Genomic DNA, 18,907 nt, shown 5'->3' with positions numbered 1-18,907 from the left:
AGGGTCGTGAATTATAATGTTGCGCTCTGCTCTGATTGCTCTGCGGCTCATGTCAGTAGCTCATTAGTAAACAGACCTTATATGTTTGAGCCTGTATCATAGAAAAAATACAGATTTTGAGGAACAACTAATTGTTTGGAAATTGTTAATGGATGTTTCTGAGTGATAAGTTTGTGTTTTTTTTTTCAGTATGGACCTGCAAAACGTAATTGTAATGTCAAGAACCTCAGCCTATACGCTAGCATATAGCATTAATTAGCATTTAGCACTAACTCAGCAGTCACAACTTTGTGCACATTTTACTTTCACTTTTGAATTACGCAACTGTTTAAATGCAGGGCTTGCGTATGCTGTGTAAGAATCACATATGAATTTGCGTGCAATGCGAGTGCAACAGCTGGTTTATTTAAGTGCTTGAGTCAATGTGCGCAGGTAATTCCCAGTCCCAAGCAGAGCAACCAGCTACTTCTCCATAAAGCGCTGCTTGAATGATGGGTTTATTATTTTCTTGATGAAAAATACAACAACAAAACGATCTCTCTTATATTTAATATGTATATTATAACAAAAACGATTAAGCATGCGGCTTCTGGCATCGTCTGGTCGGTCGGCTCGTCTCGTACACACTGACAGAAATAAATGAAATCTGACACCTGCGGCCAGGCCAGCTGACAGTCTTGCCTGGGCCCGGGACAAGATAATCTTGGAGGGCCCCTCGGCCCCCCTACTTTAACAAGACATTTGGCATTATCAGATTCATGACCCATGAATATTGCATTATTATACATTGTATTCAACATTTATATAGTAAATAAATGTAGTACTGACACTATATACTTTTATTTATATAACCTCAACCCCCTCTTTTGAAAACCTCTATTTTCTTCTTCTCTTTTCTTCTCTTTTCTTTTCTGAGCACCAGACTTGTGCTGAGTCTGACCAGATATTTTGAGCGTACTGAACTTCAAATCAAATGAAATAATAAAATTTTGATCAGTGGCCAAACCATTTTTGTGTTGGGCGGGGGGTTTCTTGACCACTATTTCAAGTATAGGAAGAAAACAAATAAAACGTTTTTTTTTTTATGTATCTCAAATACAGTCACGTCCATAAATATTGGAACAGAAGCACATTTTGTGTTATTTTAGCTGTTTACCAAAATGTATTATAGTTACAGTCATATTATGAATATTGGCTTACAGTGCACACTCTCAGCTTTATTTTGAGGGTATTCACATCCATAATGGCTGAAGGATTTAGGAATTACAGCCATTTAATATGTAGTTTTATGGACAGGTATTGGCTATTTGTTAAATAATTTCCTTATGAATGACATGTTAAAGGTCTGGAGTTGATTTTAAGTGTGGTATTTGCATTTGGAACCTGTGGCTGTGAACCCAAATCATTTGATTCAGGGACATCTCCATGCAAGTGATACAGACCATAATTAGGTTTCAAAAACACAACAAATCCATCAGAGAGATGGCAGGAACATTAAGAGTGGCCACATCAACAATTTGGCACATCCAGATAAAAAAACAACAGAGTGGTGAGCTTAGCAACATTAAAATCCTGTATGTCTAAGTGGGATAACAGTGGTGGATGATCGCATTATCCTCTCCATTATAAAGAAAAACCATCATAACTGTAACTGGAATACATTTTGGTAAACAGCTAAAATAACACAAAATGTGCTTCTGTTCCAATATTTATGGAGGTGACTGTATTAGATTTTTTTCCACAAATATGCCTATTTTCTTCATTTTTTAACAATTTCAGTGTTTCCCACAGGATTTTGAGAGACTGTGGCGGCGATGACGTCACACGCCGATTAGCATATATGTGGCGTCATTGCGTCGTGTTTTACTCTTTAATCTGTCACATTATATTGCATTTTAACACAACTGAATGCTATTTTTACATATGATTTGTTCTGTTGTCTATAAAATAGTGACTAAACAGGACCCAGTAACTACCCAGTGACTCATTGTTAATGTGTGTTAATGTCAATGTAAATCCAATCAGCTCTTTCTTTAACTGCTGCTAAAAACGCGCCCTCATCTGACAAAATCATCATACATTTACATTGAGGCTGTACTGATGTTGCTCTTCTTATCAGTGTTGTTGCGTTATGAGCGCTTTTTATTTTAAACACGAGTGGTAGTTTTATTGTATATCAACGCGTATAGCGCAGAAAATTTGTTGCAAATTCAGAATATGAGAGAATACACGGTTAGTGTTACTACAGAACAAGTGCACGAGCATACCGCATCATATGTAGGGAGAGAGCTCGGACACAGACTCACACAGAACGGGTATGTGTGGTAATGCTGACCTTTTGTTAAGTCACTCATGATGAACTCGATCAGCCATCTTCTCTATCATTGACATCCGTGACTGTTGACGTTTACGCGAAAAAGAAAGAAAAAGGAACGCGGAGTTAAAATACTTTTGACTGTAGAGAGAGCCGCGCTGTTGCAACAGGAGAGAGAGGGGAGGGGCGCGCGCTGTTGAGGCGCTGCATGCAACGAGAGAGGGAGGAGGGAGGCGCGCTGAGCGCTCACTACAATGAATATAGTAAAATTAAAATGTAAATGGTAATCATGAAAAATCTAGTTGTGGCGGCCAGTATTGATTCTATGGCAGATAAATCAATGTATGGAAAACATGAATTATTCCATAGGTTCCAGTTCTGCCCCCCCCATCCTGGGCACGGGACAACAGACCCGTTTGTCCCCCCCCGTCGGCGGGCGTGCCTGCGGCTGCTCTGTGACGTGACGCGCGTTCAGCTCCGCTGAATTCAGGCAGCAGACACATTCAGTTCTTAGTGTTTGCTCTCTCTAATGGAACTAAATGATTTAATTACACGAAAATATCAAAACGACGATGAAAGACGGTGTCGCGGTGGGCAAGTGATCTAACTGGTTAGAGGCTGAAGCACCGGTAATCACCGTTTCACAGACTATCGCGGCAAGCCTACATGCAATATCAACCCTGTGTAATGCTGACAAAGATGGTTGTTTCTCAGCAGAGATATGTACATTTGTGCCAGCTCAACACATTGGAGCAGTTTCTCGGACAGGGTTTACAGGACAAGGCCTTAATTATATTAGGACATTTTAGTTTTTACAAACAAACCCTACAAAAAACAAGACTGGTGCGCATCTTGTGACAAAACAATGGCACTCATATATGTTGAGGTATGTCAGTACAAGGTGTTTTTAAATTATAGTAGCTCAAACATGCATTTTAGCCTGGTACCAGGATAAGCCCTGTCCGGGAAACCGCACCATTGTTTTCCCATATCAGATTGCTTCAGGTTGAGTTGTGATTTTAAAGTATAGTTGTGGTCAGAGACGGATTGATCCTCCCATTGTGTTTCTGCATCACAGTTTATGAACATGTTAATTGTATCATCCTCACAGTTGTCCATTGCATCACTAAACATCAATGCATCTGTGAAAATAATATAACCATAAACATTTTTATGTTAACATATAAAATTAACTTGCATCTTGAGAATTAATATATAAATGGCACCCATACTTAAACAACAGTGTGTGAGAGAGAGATTCACTAAAATGAGACAGTAACATTATACACACAACCTCTAACTTCAGTGTTAAATAATATGTCATTTAATAGGTCATTATCAATATCTGAATGAGAAATGAACTGACCTCCTAGCATCTGAAATCTCGGTAACTTGTAGGAATCACATGAGCTACTGTAAGAATGTAATGTACTATAATATCCCATTGTACTATCGTAAATATAAAAATATAGGTGGGCAATGAAAATCGTTCAAAATAGTTGCACTTTATTAACTAACGTTACTGATCTTAAGTGTATTCGTAGATCTGACTTCACAAATCGTTAGGCGAACAAGCCTATAGTTAGCTAAGTTAGCTTACCTGAAACTGACCACCTTTTCAACACCCGGAGTGGCTTCAAGTTACCGGAACATCATAGTCGAACCATTACTCTAGGGTTGCCATTCGTGTCAGTACCGAACACGTCCTGAACATGTTTTCGTGTGCAGACTCCGGAAGGCGCATTGCTCAACCGCATACGAAGATCTCACATTTCAGTTAAAATACATTAGAAAATTACGATTTATTTCTTTTAAGACATACAATCATTGTAGTTTCATTCTTACCTTGAAATTTAACGGTTGCTTTTTAACCCGAAATATTAAACCTTGATGATGTGTCCGGCGGAACTGGCACGAATGGTCACCCTAGATAAGGGTTTTCCTCAGTCGGCTTCCAGTCCGTTAAAATTGGTAAGAAACAAACCTAAAGGCGCTTGAGCTTTTTAAGTTTAACGCCTTCAGCCACTGCCTCAGCTGCTCATCATCTTTATGCAGCCTTTAAGTAGGATGACAAAATGAGCGCAATGGCGCCGCCCTTGTTGTCGTGAAAAATAAGGTGAATATCTGGGTGAAGCGAGTCAAAAAAACATCTAGAGGAGGAGATCATGAAAAAAGGTTTCTTTAAAGGGAAACATTTTGGATATGGTCTTAATGAAAAATTTGATATAAAGCCATTCTTTTAAACACTAGGGATAGATATATATATATATATATATATATATATATATATATGTGTGTGTGTATTTGTTAATATTTTTGTAAGAGATTGTCTGTTTCTATCCTCACTACATTTCAGTAGTTTTTTATGCATATGTGGGGTAATGTTAATAAAATCTTTTGTCATTAGTTTGTCGATTTTAACTATTTAATGTGTTTTTTAGATATGATGATGGAAATAAACAAGGACAATCCTCATGAACTGAATAAAGCTGACGAAACGCATCATAATATTACAACAAGACAGAATGTTGCACAGAAACGAACTCTGAGAACAGGAGACAAACTGTGCGAAAAGAGATGGACGCCATACGGATCGCTCGATGATTCACAGTGAAGAGAAGCCCACGTGTCATCACTGTGGGAAGAGTTTCAGCAGAAAATCGAACTTTGCAATGCACATAAAAATACACACTGGAGAGAAACCATTCGCGTGCCATCAGTGTGAAAAAACTTTCCTAAATACAAAAGAACTTAAGATACACACAAGAACTCACACTGGCGAGAGACCATACACTTGTCACGAGTGTGGAAAAAGTTTTTCCCAAAAACGAAACTTGAAGAGACATAAGAAAATCCACACTGGAGAGAAACCATTCACGTGTCATCACTGTGCAAAGAGTTTCATTCAAAGAAGTCAACTTAAGGGACACATGAGAAGTCACACTGGACAGAAACCATTCACGTGTGATCTGTGTGGAAAGAGTTTTTCATGTCTAGTAAACCTTAAGATTCACGCAAGAGTTCACACTAGAGAGAAACCCTTTCCATGCCTTCAGTGTAACAACAGTTTCAAAAGTAAATCTAACCTTACAGCACACATGAAAATTCACAGTCAAGAGAAATCTTTCGTTTGTCTTCAGTGTCAAAAGTGTTTCAGGAATAAAAGTAAACTTAAGAGACACGTGACAATTCACACTGGAGAGAAACCTTTTGCATGTCATCTGTGTGGAGGGAGTTTTACCCGTAAAGAGGCTCTTCAGATGCACATGACAGTTCACACTGGAGAGAAACCATTCACGTGTGATCTGTGTGGAAGTAGTTTTACCCGTAAAGATGCTCTTCAGATACACATGAGAATTCACACTGGAGAGAAACCATTTGCATGTCATCTGTGTGAGAAGAGTTTTACAAGTAAAGGCACTCTTCGGATACACATGAGAATCCACACTGGAAAGAAACCATTCACGTGTGATCTGTGTGGAAAGAGTTTTTCATGTCTAGTAAACCTTAAGATTCACGCAAGAGTTCACACCGGAGAAAAACCCTTTCCATGCCATCAGTGTAACAACAGTTTCAAAAGTAAATCTAACCTTACAGCACACATGAAAATTCACAGTCAAGAGAAACCTTTCATTTGTCTTCAGTGTCAAAAGTGTTTCAGGGATAAAAGACAACTTAAGAGACACATGACAATTCACACTGGAGAGAAACCTTTTGCATGTCATCTGTGTGAAAAGAGTTTTACAAGTAAGGGCACTCTTCGGATACACATGACAGCTCACACTGGAGAGAAACCATTCAAGTGTGATCTGTGTGGAAAGAGTTTTTCATATCTATCCAGCCTTAAGATGCACGCAAGAGTTCACACCAGAGAGAAACCGTTTACATGCCATCAGTGTGGAGGGAGTTTTACCCGTAAAGATGCTCTTCAGATACACATGAGCATTCACACCGGAGATAAACCATTTTCATGTCATCTGTGTGAGAAGAGTTTTACAAGTAAAGGCACTCTTCGGATACACATGAGAATCCACACTGGAAAGAAACCATTCACGTGTGATCTGTGTGGAAAGAGTTTTTCATATCTATTTAGCCTTAAGATTCACGCAAGAGTTCACACTGGAGAGAAACCCTTTCCATGCCATCAGTGTAACAAGTGTTTCAAAAGTAAATCTAACCTGACAGCACACATGAAAATTCACAGTCAAGAGAAACCTTTCGTTTGTCTTCAGTGTCAAAAGTGTTTCAGGGATAAAAGACAACTTAAGAGTCACATGACAATTCACACTGGAGAGAAACCTTTTGCATGTCATCTGTGTGAAAAGAGTTTTACAAGTAAGGGCACTCTTCGGATACACATGACAGCTCACACTGGAGAGAAACCATTCAAGTGTGATCTGTGTGGAAAGAGTTTTACAAGTAAGGGCACTCTTCGGATACACATGACAGCTCACACTGGAGAGAAACCATTCAAGTGTGATCTGTGTGGAAAGAGTTTTTCATATCTATCTAGCCTTAAGATGCACGCAAGAGTTCACACCAGAGAGAAATCGTTTACATGCCATCAGTGTGGAGGGAGTTTTTCCCGTAAAGATGCTCTTCAGATACACATGAGAATTCACACCGGAGATAAACCATTTTCATGTCATCTGTGTGAGAAGAGTTTTACAAGTAAAGGCACTCTTCGGATACACATGAGAATCCACACTGGAAAGAAACCATTCACGTGTGATCTGTGTGGAAAGAGTTTTTTATATCTAGTAAACCTTAAGATTCACGCAAGAGTTCACACTGGAGAAAAACCCTTTCCATGCCATCAGTGTAACAAGTGTTTCAAAAGTAAATCTAACCTGACAGCACACATGAAAATTCACAGTCAAGAGAAACCTTTCGTTTGTCTTCAGTGTCAAAACTGTTTCAGGGATAAAAGACAACTTAAGAGTCACATGACAATTCACACTGGAGAGAAACCTTTTGCATGTCATCTGTGTGAAAAGAGTTTTACAAGTAAGGGCACTCTTCAGATACACATGACAGCTCACACTGGAGAGAAACCATTCAAGTGTGATCTGTGTGGAAAGAGTTTTTCATATCTATCCAGCCTTAAGATGCACGCAAGAGTTCACACCAGAGAGAAACCGTTTACATGCCATCAGTGTGGAGGGAGTTTTACCCGTAAAGATGCTCTTCAGATACACATGAGAATTCACACCGGAGATAAACCATTTTCATGTCATCTGTGTGAGAAGAGTTTTACAAGTAAAGGCACTCTTCGGATACACATGAGAATCCACACTGGAAAGAAACCATTCACGTGTGATCTGTGTGGAAAGAGTTTTTTATATCTATTTAGCCTTAAGATTCACACAAGAGTTCACACTGGAGAGAAACCCTTTCCATGCCTTCAGTGTAAAAGCAGTTTCAAAAGTAAATCTAACCTGACAGCACACATGAAAATTCACAGTAAAGAGAAACCTTTTGTTTGTCTTCAGTGTCAAAAGTGTTTCAGAGATGAAAGTCAACTTAAGAGACACATGACAGTTCACATGGAGACAAACCATTCAGATGCTATCAATGTGAAAAGTGTTTCAAAAGAAAATCTCGCCTCAACACACACGTGAGAATTCATGCTGGAAAGAAACCATTCCCAACTGTGGAGTAATGATATACACATGAGTGGACTTTCTGTTGTAAAGTCTCAAGTGCAATTCATATGTTTGCTTAGGACCTACGACGTAGGCTATGCCGCAGTTTTCAATTATTCTTCTGCGACATTGTGTGTGGAGCAAAGGTTGGCCAAACTTTTATCCAGCCCACGAAACAGTTAATAATCATAATAAACAGTATTACTCATTTGATGCAATACCATCAGCATCCAAAGGATGTCGCTAGCCCTGAAAAACTTGACTGACAAATGACACACTGAATTTTGTGTGTTTAAAATAGAATGTACAACAAAATACTACACTAACATCAGACAGAAGCCATTATGTGTTATTTGTCATTTTTAAATTTTAATATTAATACTGTTTACTGATTTGGCCTTAAGAGAATGAAGTATGCTTTAACTACATTAAGCATATTTTTTTATTTGTTGTAACCACAAATTTACTATGGTCTCATCATGGTATTTTATTTGTAGTAAAACAAATGGGAATTAATCTGCAAAAACATGGTTACTAATCATGTTTTTTGGTGTATTAATTACTTTCAGCAAAACTATAGTTTTACTACACTTACATGGTTTAACTATGTTTTTACCATGGCTTTACTACAGTAACCATTTTCTTTTACTGTAGTAAAAACATGGTTAATTTTCATAAGGGATGAATCTGACATTTTGGTTTTGGTTTAAAAACATACAGGAATTTGAAAATAAAATGCAGGACTTGCTTGATGTTTAAAGTGTTATTAACTCTTTCGCCGCCAATGACGAGATATCTCGTCAATCAAGAGATAACGCTTCTCCGCCAATGACGAATCTTTCCGCAATACCGCTATTATTCACTAGGTGGCGCCCTTCCGCAACTTTTTAAACCCGGAAGAATTGCCCTATGGCAAGCTGCTGCATGTCTGTGTCTGTTTTAAAGATCGCTCTGAATGGGATCTCTATGAAAAGTCCATCACAAAAATTGAATTTTCTCTGCTTTTTGCTCAAAATGTGGTGTTTTTGCAGAAACCTACTCCATATTCAAAAGCTGATTACAAAAGAACTACTGAAGGTAGGATGAAAAGGTTTTTTGTTTGTTTGAAAGCAGAGGGTCTGTTATTTCATTTGGTATATTGTATGTTTATATATTTGAAGAAGAACATTTTCTGGAAGGCATTAAACTTTTGTGAAAATTCTGAAAAACGCTGGCGCTGGCTGGCAACTTTTTTTTGTAAAACGCTGGCGGCGAAAAAGTTAAGAGAAATAAAGTTCGGGAACTGATTTATGTTAAAAAGTTATTAAGATCGACAAGACTCGCGCTGACTGACAGATCCGAAAGCGATACCAACTTGATCTCACAAATTTCCGTGCAATAGTCACGCATTATTTTGCTCAGTTTTGCGTGACATTGTCACTTATTTCCACCATTTTACGTGCCCCGCCACGACTTTCTTTTCCGTGACAGTTTCACGTATTGGTTACTCAACTGTTGCGTTCGGGTCTTTGACGTTAACTTACTCATGCGTTAATGCCGTCCTCTTAAAACGCGATCGCCTTTCAGGATGAATAATGCCGTTAAAAAAAATATATATATATATACATGTTTGCTTTACGGAGCCTTCGCGTGGTGAGTCTCGTTTAGTTGAGAAGACAGAGATATTTTAATTAGGAAGACATCACCCTTCGGTGTTTACCATGAACCGTAACTCCTCAGGCAATCAATATGATCAGTGACACCTGTTGCGGCCGAAGCTCAGGCAATCATCAGTGACACCTGTGCAAGCGTCCAGTGAGTTGCTTTGGTCGATTACAGTTTACGTTAAACAGGACTGCATTGTATTAATCTGTTCATTGAAATGAAACGGCCTCCTTGCGTTTTTGTGCCAAGTTTGCGAGCTTCCCTAAATAAGGGACTTTGGCAAAGATGAGTTGCGTTCGAAGGGGCTGGTCAAACAACGCCTACCGTAACCTTGTGTTGCAGTCTGTGAGAACGAGTGGCAAATGAGACCGAGTAGCATATCGTGAATGAGAGATCCTGGGAAAAGGTTAAATTGGCATGAAAACGTCGCGGGCCGAGTAAACACACCGAATTCACAAACAAGCAGAGGAAGGGCGAGCGGTTTGACATCCGATAACAATCGCTTTGAAAACGTTTGGTTTACACTAAGCATCGAGCAATGAACTTCAGCTACGACACCTACGGGCAGCAGGAGAGAGTGTTAGTTCAGCGTTTAAATAGTCGGCATTGAGCTGTGATTGGTAAGCCGATTTTATGAATGAATGACGTGGTATTAGAGTCTTCCTGGTAGAACTTACGCTGACGCTTTCATTGCTCTAACAAATCCTAAAATTTCACTTCTCAGAGTTTTTAAAAATAAATGTAAATCGTGTGTAAATGTGAGGAGATCCTGATGGGACGAAAGTAACACTTGTTACTTTTGTCCCGCTGCTAATACTGTTGTATATGTTGAAAATTAATATTATCTAATTTGATTTAATTTCATTTGCATAGTGTTTAAACTGTTGATTTTTTTTTTATTCTCAACAATTTAAGTTAAGTGTACCGTTGGTTGCTTTTGAAACATTTGATAAAACTGGAATGTAAAATAAAAATGTACACTGTAAAAAAATTCCGTAGAAATTTCAATGTTATTGCAGCTGGGTTGCCGGTAATTTACCGTAGATTTACATTTATGTTATTTACTGGCAAGAGTTTGTTTAAAGTTAAATAAATTTTAAATATTAACAAGTCTTTATCTTCACAGAATAAAACTATACAATAACAGCCTCAGAAATCATCATCAACCTTTTTCTGTTTTTTGCTTCAGATTTTGTTTCCCAGAATGTTTTGCTTGATGCTGTTTTTTTTAGTTTTACTCTGTAAAGACAAAGACTTGTAAATGTTTAATGTTCATTTAACTTTGAACAAACTCTTGCCAGTAAATAACATAAATGTAAATCTACGGTAAATTACCGGCAGCCCAGCTGCAATTTCTATGGAATTTTTTTACAGTGTAATTTTATTATTTTTTACAAAGATAAATTACAAACTATGTTTGCAGTTACATATTAACGTGGTCATATATATATTTAATAAAAACAAGTGTAACACGAAAAATCTATCTTGTTTTGTTGTGTTACTTTCGTCCATGCAGGTGGTGTCGAAAGTAACAAATCACTACTTATGTTTAAAGTGAAATTATACTGAAGTCGTTTTACATTTTTGCAAAAATCAACCTGGTATTGAAAGACCACACTTGTGAGTTATTGACCACACTAAAAATATATCTCTGTCTATAACATTATCTTTTAATATTAAGTTTTTCTGAAAAATTGTACATTTGCCCCTGCTATACCTTACTCCAATGAAGCAACACTAAACGTTTTTAACAAGAACCACAACCATTGTGAGTTATAACTTTTATTAAAAAAAAAATAATAATAATAAACACTTTTACACTCAAAGCTCTTCCAGAGCTTCAGCAGTTTCCTTATATCAACAGGTCAAAGCGCTGGTCACAGACCCGCTTGTCAGAATGGCGGTACAAAGTGACGAAGCCATGGGATGTGGGTGGGGGGGTGAATGCATATCTTTATATGTGTGTGTGTGTGTGTGTGTGTGTGTGTGTATGTATGTAAAAGTTCTTGTATGTGTAGTTCTGAAAAAGGCATTGTGGGTGAAAATCATGCACTTTTTCCTGTTCATTTTCTTAGTAATTTCACCTGATTAAATGTATGCATTTATCTTCAAGTATTCAATTGATACAACCCAGACAGAAGACTCATCTTTGGTCAAGGTTTTATCAGAATCAGAAATTTGTTTGGGATTATTATAATAGTACTTTATTAATATACATATACAAGTAAAGACAAAATAAAACTTAACAGCAAAGTTAAAAACAGTTTTAAAGAAAGATGTAATATTTAGCTGGATTTCTATCATGGAGAGATACAATTTAAACATAAACATGCTGATGACAGTAGCTCTTAAGCAATCCTACAATCTTACATTTTCAATGCATTTTTAATCTAATACATAACTTTTCTAATTAATATTATGTTAACAAGCCTCCCTAAAATCGGTTAGTACACACACACACACCATTGTTTGCAGTTAGTTTATAGATAGGCTAATATATATATACACTAGAGCACTTATAGGGTAAGGTATTTCTCAGTTTAAGCATTCAATAACTGCAGTGCATCATCACACACACAGGCATAAATCAAACTAAACATGGGTTAACTAAAAGCACAATAAACTAAATTATGCAGAATATTTGCACATGTTTTTATATTCATTAACAATATACAGAAAATACAAATTCAGATCAAATAAGCACTACTTCTGAGTAAAGTTGAGCTAATTTAGCCTATAGACCCTTTGCAAACACGTGACCTAGACCACGTGACGACACCATGCTGGACGGCAAAATCACTGGCGCACTAGGTTGATTAGTAATAGACGAGCGGGATTTTTGATTAGTTTTAAACAGTTTAAATATATATTACACTAAAATACATGGCTTCTTATATTAAGGAAGTTGTTGTGCCGTTATCGGTCGAGGTAGGGCATTTGGTAGGTCCTCACAAAAAGCGCTATTTAGAGAAGTTAGAGATAGCGGGACTGGATACCGACCCTTACCTTCTTCCTCCTTCAATTTTCACGGACCTCATTAAATCGCCGAATCTGCCTGACTTCAGCCCGCATGATTTGTACCACTATGTGGTAAACGGGATATCCCCATACACTGGTGCTGATCTTAAGGCTTTTAAAAGTCTGCAGAGCTGCCAACTTCCTAACCACTTCCTAGTCCTAACCATTTGCCAATTGATAATAGTGTGGATTTTAGCTATTTCTGTGTTAAATAGTTGGAAAAGACTGCGTTAAAATGGTTCACTGTACAAATCGAATCATATTTTAGAAATTAAATTGAAATAAAAGCTTTTACTGAGTTTAAATGCCTGATATTAGAGTCTTTACTATTATTTTATACACTTCTATTATGCTTTTCTTCTGATAAAATCTAATGAATGGGCTACTGGTCTCTGTAAAATGTATAACTGCAGATAACAGCAGCTTTGATTCAGTTTATCCACTGAGAAAGAGAAGCGTAAAGTGATGATTTGTGATAGAGGGACTGTCAAAATCAAATAAACCAAATTAGTAGTTTATATTAAACTAAAGCAACAGATAATGTGTATGTCAAGACCATATAATTATATTTCGTATATATTATTGTTTATAGATGTCAAATATCAATTGACTTTTTTTTATTAAAACCTGCCACCGCAAACATCACGCAGGCTTGTACTGCTTGCAAACATGCACACGCGAGTGATGGTTGATTAAAATTGCTGTTTTCTGAGGGTATCTGCGTGCGTGGAATCCGGGCAATTCTCTGCTTTTCATCCAGACCTTGACGCTTTGTGTGTTCGACTGGTGCGGAGCTGACTGATCGGCGTATGACATCAGAGTAACGCGAGAGCAAAGGTAAAGGCGGACCCTTTTGTAACATTTCGACTTGCTCTCGCGGTACTCTGATGTCCTCGCTGCCGAACTTCCTGCGCAGCGCCACATAAAGTGAAATGCTCTTTGACTCTTTGCAGCAAAGTATCAGCAACATGAGAAGTGGTGGCACGCAAAAGACAGTGAAGGTACGCTAAAATATAAAAGTGTCAGTACTGCGAGCACTGGTTTAGCTACACTGTCAGAAATAGGGGTACAGTAGGGGTCCATTTCTGTCCCCCAAGGTACAATCAACACAAAAGTACCCCATAGGGCTCATTATTGGACCTCAAGGTACATGTATGTACCTTTTTGAGGGTCAAAAAGGTACATATTTGTTCCCAAGCATTAAAAGGTACATATTTGTACCATTTCTTTTAAAGGATAAGGTACAATGTTAAGAGACAGCCTCTTGCCATTTTTTTTTTGTTGTTGTTCTAGATAACTGCTGTAAATCTGGTCAGTAACGTAAATAACTATTATGTCAATTTTTGTTTCCTTTAGTTGGACACATGGGTATTGAAGTAGTATTAGTTTTCTTCTGTTCATTGACAGTGTGTTTAATTTTAAATTTAAATTTTACATTTTAATGAAAAAAAGTTAATTTCATGTAATAAAAACTGTGATATGAACTCAAAAACTGCAATTGATTAACCATTATTTAAACTGAATAAATAATGAATAACTGAATCCCTCACACACACCGAAAAAAACCACGCGCTTTTATTTTGACACGCGCCCATCCCCCCACATCTCACGGTCGGAGTCAGTTTCACAGAGCAGCGCAGGAGGACGACAGACACATAAAGAACATTAACAGGTAAGCTCTGGAAACTCATTCATCATCTTTAAAACATTTTTAAACTTTAAAAATGTGTTGTTTGTCGTGGCTCTTCATTTTAATACTGATTCGGTTACGGTTATTTGTGTAAAGTTGTATACGGTGAGTCAACGCCATATTGACAAAGCACTATTGCCTCAGACTCATTTTTATGAGCAGGTTAATGTGCATTAAGTACACCACAGTTCTGTAAGTGGAAAAAGTATTCATATTTATGTGTTTTCTCACAGTTTAGGGCAAACGTTTCCCGCGCAAGTTTGAATCTCTCTGTCAGTCAGTCAGGGGGGAGATTAACTGACTGACTGACTGTCTACACGCCACCAAACAGTCAGTTATACAGAAACCTTTTTAAGGTAAGTTAACGTTACCACATTTATTAATGCGTTTATTATATTGTTTGAGTACACCACAGTTCTGTAAGTGGAGAAATAATTCATATTTATGTGTGTTTTCTCACAGTTTAGTTTGAATCTCTCTCAGTCAGTCAGGAGGAGATTAACTGACTGACTGTCTACACGCCACCAAACAGTCAGTTATACAGAAACCTTTTTAAGGTAAGTTAACGTTACCACATTTATTAATGTATTTATTATATTGTTTGAGTATACCACAGTTCTGTCAGTGGAAAATGTATTCATATTTTTGTGTTTTCTCACAGATAAGTATGAACGTGCCCAGAGCAGTTTTCGATCTTTACCACTAAGGAGGCTGACTGACTATCCTCTACCACCCGTCATTAACACAAGAAAAACTAAAGTAATGTTACTCCATATGGACCTATTCATTTACTCATTATGCTGTGAGTACACCACAGTTTTATCAAGGAAAAAATTATATTTGTGTGTTTCTCACTGCTTGACAAGGACAGATGTGGCCCTGTTAAAAATGTTTAAATGTTGTTTGGTTTAAGGAACAGCACACTGATTTTGTTTTAAAATATTCCTGTTTGGACAGTCTGTTAAAGCCATAAAGGAATACTTGATATATTTCATAAGTAAAGTGTAATGTAATATTAGTTTTTAATGTTGTGAATTTGGACTGAACAGCACACTTCTGTTTTATATCTAAACCTTTTGTAAAATAAATGATTGTTCAATAAACTGTGTATTTTATCTTTTCTGTTATCATTTTTTTATACTAATGTTTAAAATGTACCTTTACTCTAAACGATTGGCTACACCAACACAAATATATTGAGTCATATGCACTTATTATTTAAAGTTTACAGTACTTAGATTGAGAGATATATATATAAGTTTTAAAACCATAATCAATGAGTGTACCCTGTCAAAGCCAATTTTGTACCCTTTTTGAAGGGTCCATATTTGTACTGTTAAATAAAGGTACAAAATTGTCACCAGAGGGACAAAACTGGTCTCTTTAGGTACAAATCACAAGGGTACAAATTTGTACCCTCTGCCAAGGGTACAAAAACTGTACCCTTGAGGGTACAGCCCCAGTGACAAGCCATTGTACCCCTAAAGGTACAATTATGTCCTTTCTTTTCTGAGAGTGTACTTATATGAAGGTATATTTGGTGCAAAACAACTGCACACCTGTGACAGTGGAATTTGTATTTGTAGAGATTATCCACACATGTGTATCAGTAAATTTGAAGTCACAGATGAAGAGTTGCAAACTTGTAGATTTTTTTTCTTTCCCTCAAATACAACATAACAGTTACACATTCACAAATCCTTCAGTGCAGCTGCACAAATCCCATTTTACAAATCACAGATTAAGAAACTCACAAGCTCACGTTTTTTGCTACAATTGCTGCAGTAAATATGGTGCAAAACCTACTTGAACACCTGCATCAAAGTATGTGAAGTCACACACAAATTTTGTACATTCGCAAATCAGTTTGTGCATCTGTGCGATGAGAGTTGCATGTGTGTAAAAAAATTTTTTCACAAATATTTTTTTATTTTTGAAATATTTTCTAGCACAAACACAAGTACATAAATACAACTGCTTGAATCTGCTGCTACGAGTTTCAAACACTCTTTTTTGTGTGCTTTCTGTTTTGCACCAAATATCTCGAGATAAGTGGTGCGAAAGTGATTTGTATACCTGTAGGCTATGATCAGCACTTCCCACCAGGTGGCGCCCGACACTCACTGAAGCAGAGTTTATTAATTACCAGCAATGTTTCAGCAAGGTAAATCGCCTTTATCAAGGTATTATTTTCACCAAGTGGAGAACAATATAAATGGGAGTGCTAATTATACACAGATGAAGGTAATTACATACAATATTCCAATGATTCATTAGTAAACAAAATATAAGTTCCATAAATCTCAAACCATCAATATAAGTAGATTAAAAAAATACAAGCAGCAAATACACACATAGGCCTACATATACCTAATAGGCTTTACTATACCTAAAAGGCCTCCTGTCTAAGTTAAAATTGGTCCAACTCACCTCACCTTCTAGATGAAAATACCCTCTCAATTCCTATATACAATAATGAAGTTATAGGATGATTAAGTTCAACAAAATGCAGTGCTAGTGGAAGGTTCATATTTCTGCATATTATTACCGCGGTCAAGCCAGCCGCTGTTCGAAAATACATGGTCAAGCCAGCCGCATTTCAAATTAAGCGTGTGCGCCTATTACTATACATACGGTAATTTCAAGAAAAGCAGAAAGAACGCGCTTTTCAGAGCGCTTGGTTTCCTCTCGCTCGCTTTCTCTCTCTCTCGCTCTCTCTCTCTCTCTCTCTCTCTTTGTCTCTTTCTTTCTTTCTCTCTCTCTCTCTGTCTGTCTCTCTTTCTCTTTCTTTCTTTGTTTCTTTGTTTCTTTGTTTCTTTCTTTCTCTGTTTTTTTTCTCTTTCTTTCTCTCTTTCTGTCGTTCTCTCTCTGTCAATTTTCAATTAAAGAACTTTATTGGCATGATTGTGTCACTTACTATATTGCCAAAGCATTATACATAAAACAAGAAACATACAGTAACACAATATTAACAAACATTAAGGTGCAATTAAGCTAAGGTGCTGGGTGATGGATGAAGTACTACTGCAAATAAAATAAAATAGAATCAGAGGATATTTGCAATATAAAGTAGACTTTGAAATATAAACATATGAAGTATACAAATGTACATTTATGGAGGCACATGAGAGGTAAAATAAAAGTACTGTACAAGATCAGGGCTGTAGATTATTTCTGATGGTGTGTAACTGATTAATGAATTTAGCAGCAGCTGATGGGTGTCTGTCTTCCCCCAGTAACATCTTAATTTGATCTGAATCTGAAGAGCTATGAAACTCTGCTATGAGCTTTGAGATTTTGTCTCTCTCTGTCCCTTTCTCTTTGTCTCTCTTTCTCTCTTTCTCTCTCTATCTCTCTTTCTTTCTTTCTTTCTTTCTCTCTCTCTGTCTCTCTCTCTTTCTCTCTTTCTTTTTTCTCTTACTTTCTTTTTCTTTCTTTTTTCTCTTTCTTTTTCTCTTTCTTTTTCTCTTTCTTTCTCTCTTTTTGTCTTTCTCTCTTACTCTCTCTCTCTCTCTCTCTCTCTCTCTCTCTCTCTCTCTCTCTCTCTTCCTTTCTTTCTCTTTCTTTCTCTCTTTCTGTCTTACAGTATAAACACTTAATTTAAATAAAGTATAAAAAAACTATGATCTGTTTTTGAAGGGGACGTCCCATACAGTATGCATAGCTCATATTTAACCATTTCACTGCATCATTTTCGAAATATATACCATCACTCCACTTCAGAGGCCTATAAACATTTCATTTCAAAAGAGTAGAAAAAAAGGATGATCTGTTTTTTAAGGGGACGTCCCATACAGTATGCATACCTCATATTTAACCATTTCACTGCACCATTTTGGACATATATACCATCACTCCACTTCAAAGGCCTATAAACACTTCATTTCAAAAGAGTAGAAAAAAATTATGATCTGTTTTTGAAGGGGACATCCCATACAGTGTGCATACCTCATATTTAACCATTTCACTGCACCATTTTCGAAATATATACCATCACTCCACTTCAAAGCCCTATAAACACTTCATTTCAAAAGAGTAGAAAAAAAGGATGATCTGTTTTTTAAGGGGACGTCCCATACAGTATGCATACCTCATATTTAACCATTTCACTGCACCATTTTGGACATATATACCATCACTCCACTTCAAAGGCCTATAAACACTTCATTTCAAAAGAGTAGAAAAAAATTATGATCTGTTTTTGAAGGGGACATCCCATACAGTGTGCATACCTTATATTTAACCATTTCACTGCACCATTTTCGAAATATATACCATAACTCCACTTTAAAGGCCTATAAACACTTCATTTCAAAAGAGTAGAAAAAAGGATGATCTGTTTTTTAAGGGGACGTCCCATACAGGATGCATACCTCATATTTAACCATTTCACTGCACCATTTTCGAAATATATACCATCACTCCACTTCAGAGGCCATAAACACTTCATTTCAAAAGAGTAGAAAAAAAGGATGATCTGTTTTTTAAGGGGACGTCCCATACAGTATGCATACCTCATATTTAACCATTTCACTGCACCATTTTGGACATATATACCATCACTCCACTTCAAAGGCCTATAAACACTTCATTTCA

General features: G+C 37.0%; 1 protein-coding gene and 1 long non-coding RNA gene across 3 annotated transcripts in view; both read left to right on the top strand.

Annotated features, from left to right (window-relative positions):
* The window catches only part of LOC135734197 (uncharacterized), a 13,502-nt gene extending 2,607 nt beyond the window's left edge, over positions 1-10,895 (top strand). For both annotated transcript variants that reach the window (XM_065253116.2, XM_065253117.2), the window contains exon 2: positions 4,756-10,895. In XM_065253116.2, the coding sequence (XP_065109188.1) occupies positions 4,915-7,935 (3,021 nt within the window). In that variant the 5' untranslated portion in view covers positions 4,756-4,914 and the 3' untranslated portion in view covers positions 7,936-10,895. The remainder of the gene's footprint in view (positions 1-4,755) is intronic.
* Positions 10,896-14,196: 3,301 nt separating this feature from the next.
* Positions 14,197-15,485, top strand: LOC135733838 (uncharacterized). The gene is made up of 4 exons (XR_010527032.2): positions 14,197-14,293; positions 14,545-14,667; positions 14,774-14,868; positions 14,973-15,485. It is a non-coding gene; the product is annotated as an uncharacterized lncRNA (long non-coding RNA).
* The last annotated feature ends 3,422 nt before the right edge of the window (positions 15,486-18,907 follow it).

This window comes from Paramisgurnus dabryanus, chromosome 3 (assembly GCF_030506205.2).
Source record: "Paramisgurnus dabryanus chromosome 3, PD_genome_1.1, whole genome shotgun sequence".
Classification (NCBI taxonomy): Eukaryota; Metazoa; Chordata; class Actinopteri; order Cypriniformes; family Cobitidae; genus Paramisgurnus; species Paramisgurnus dabryanus.
Note: the sequence above shows the minus strand (reverse complement) of the source record. Positions and strands in the feature narration are given on the sequence as shown.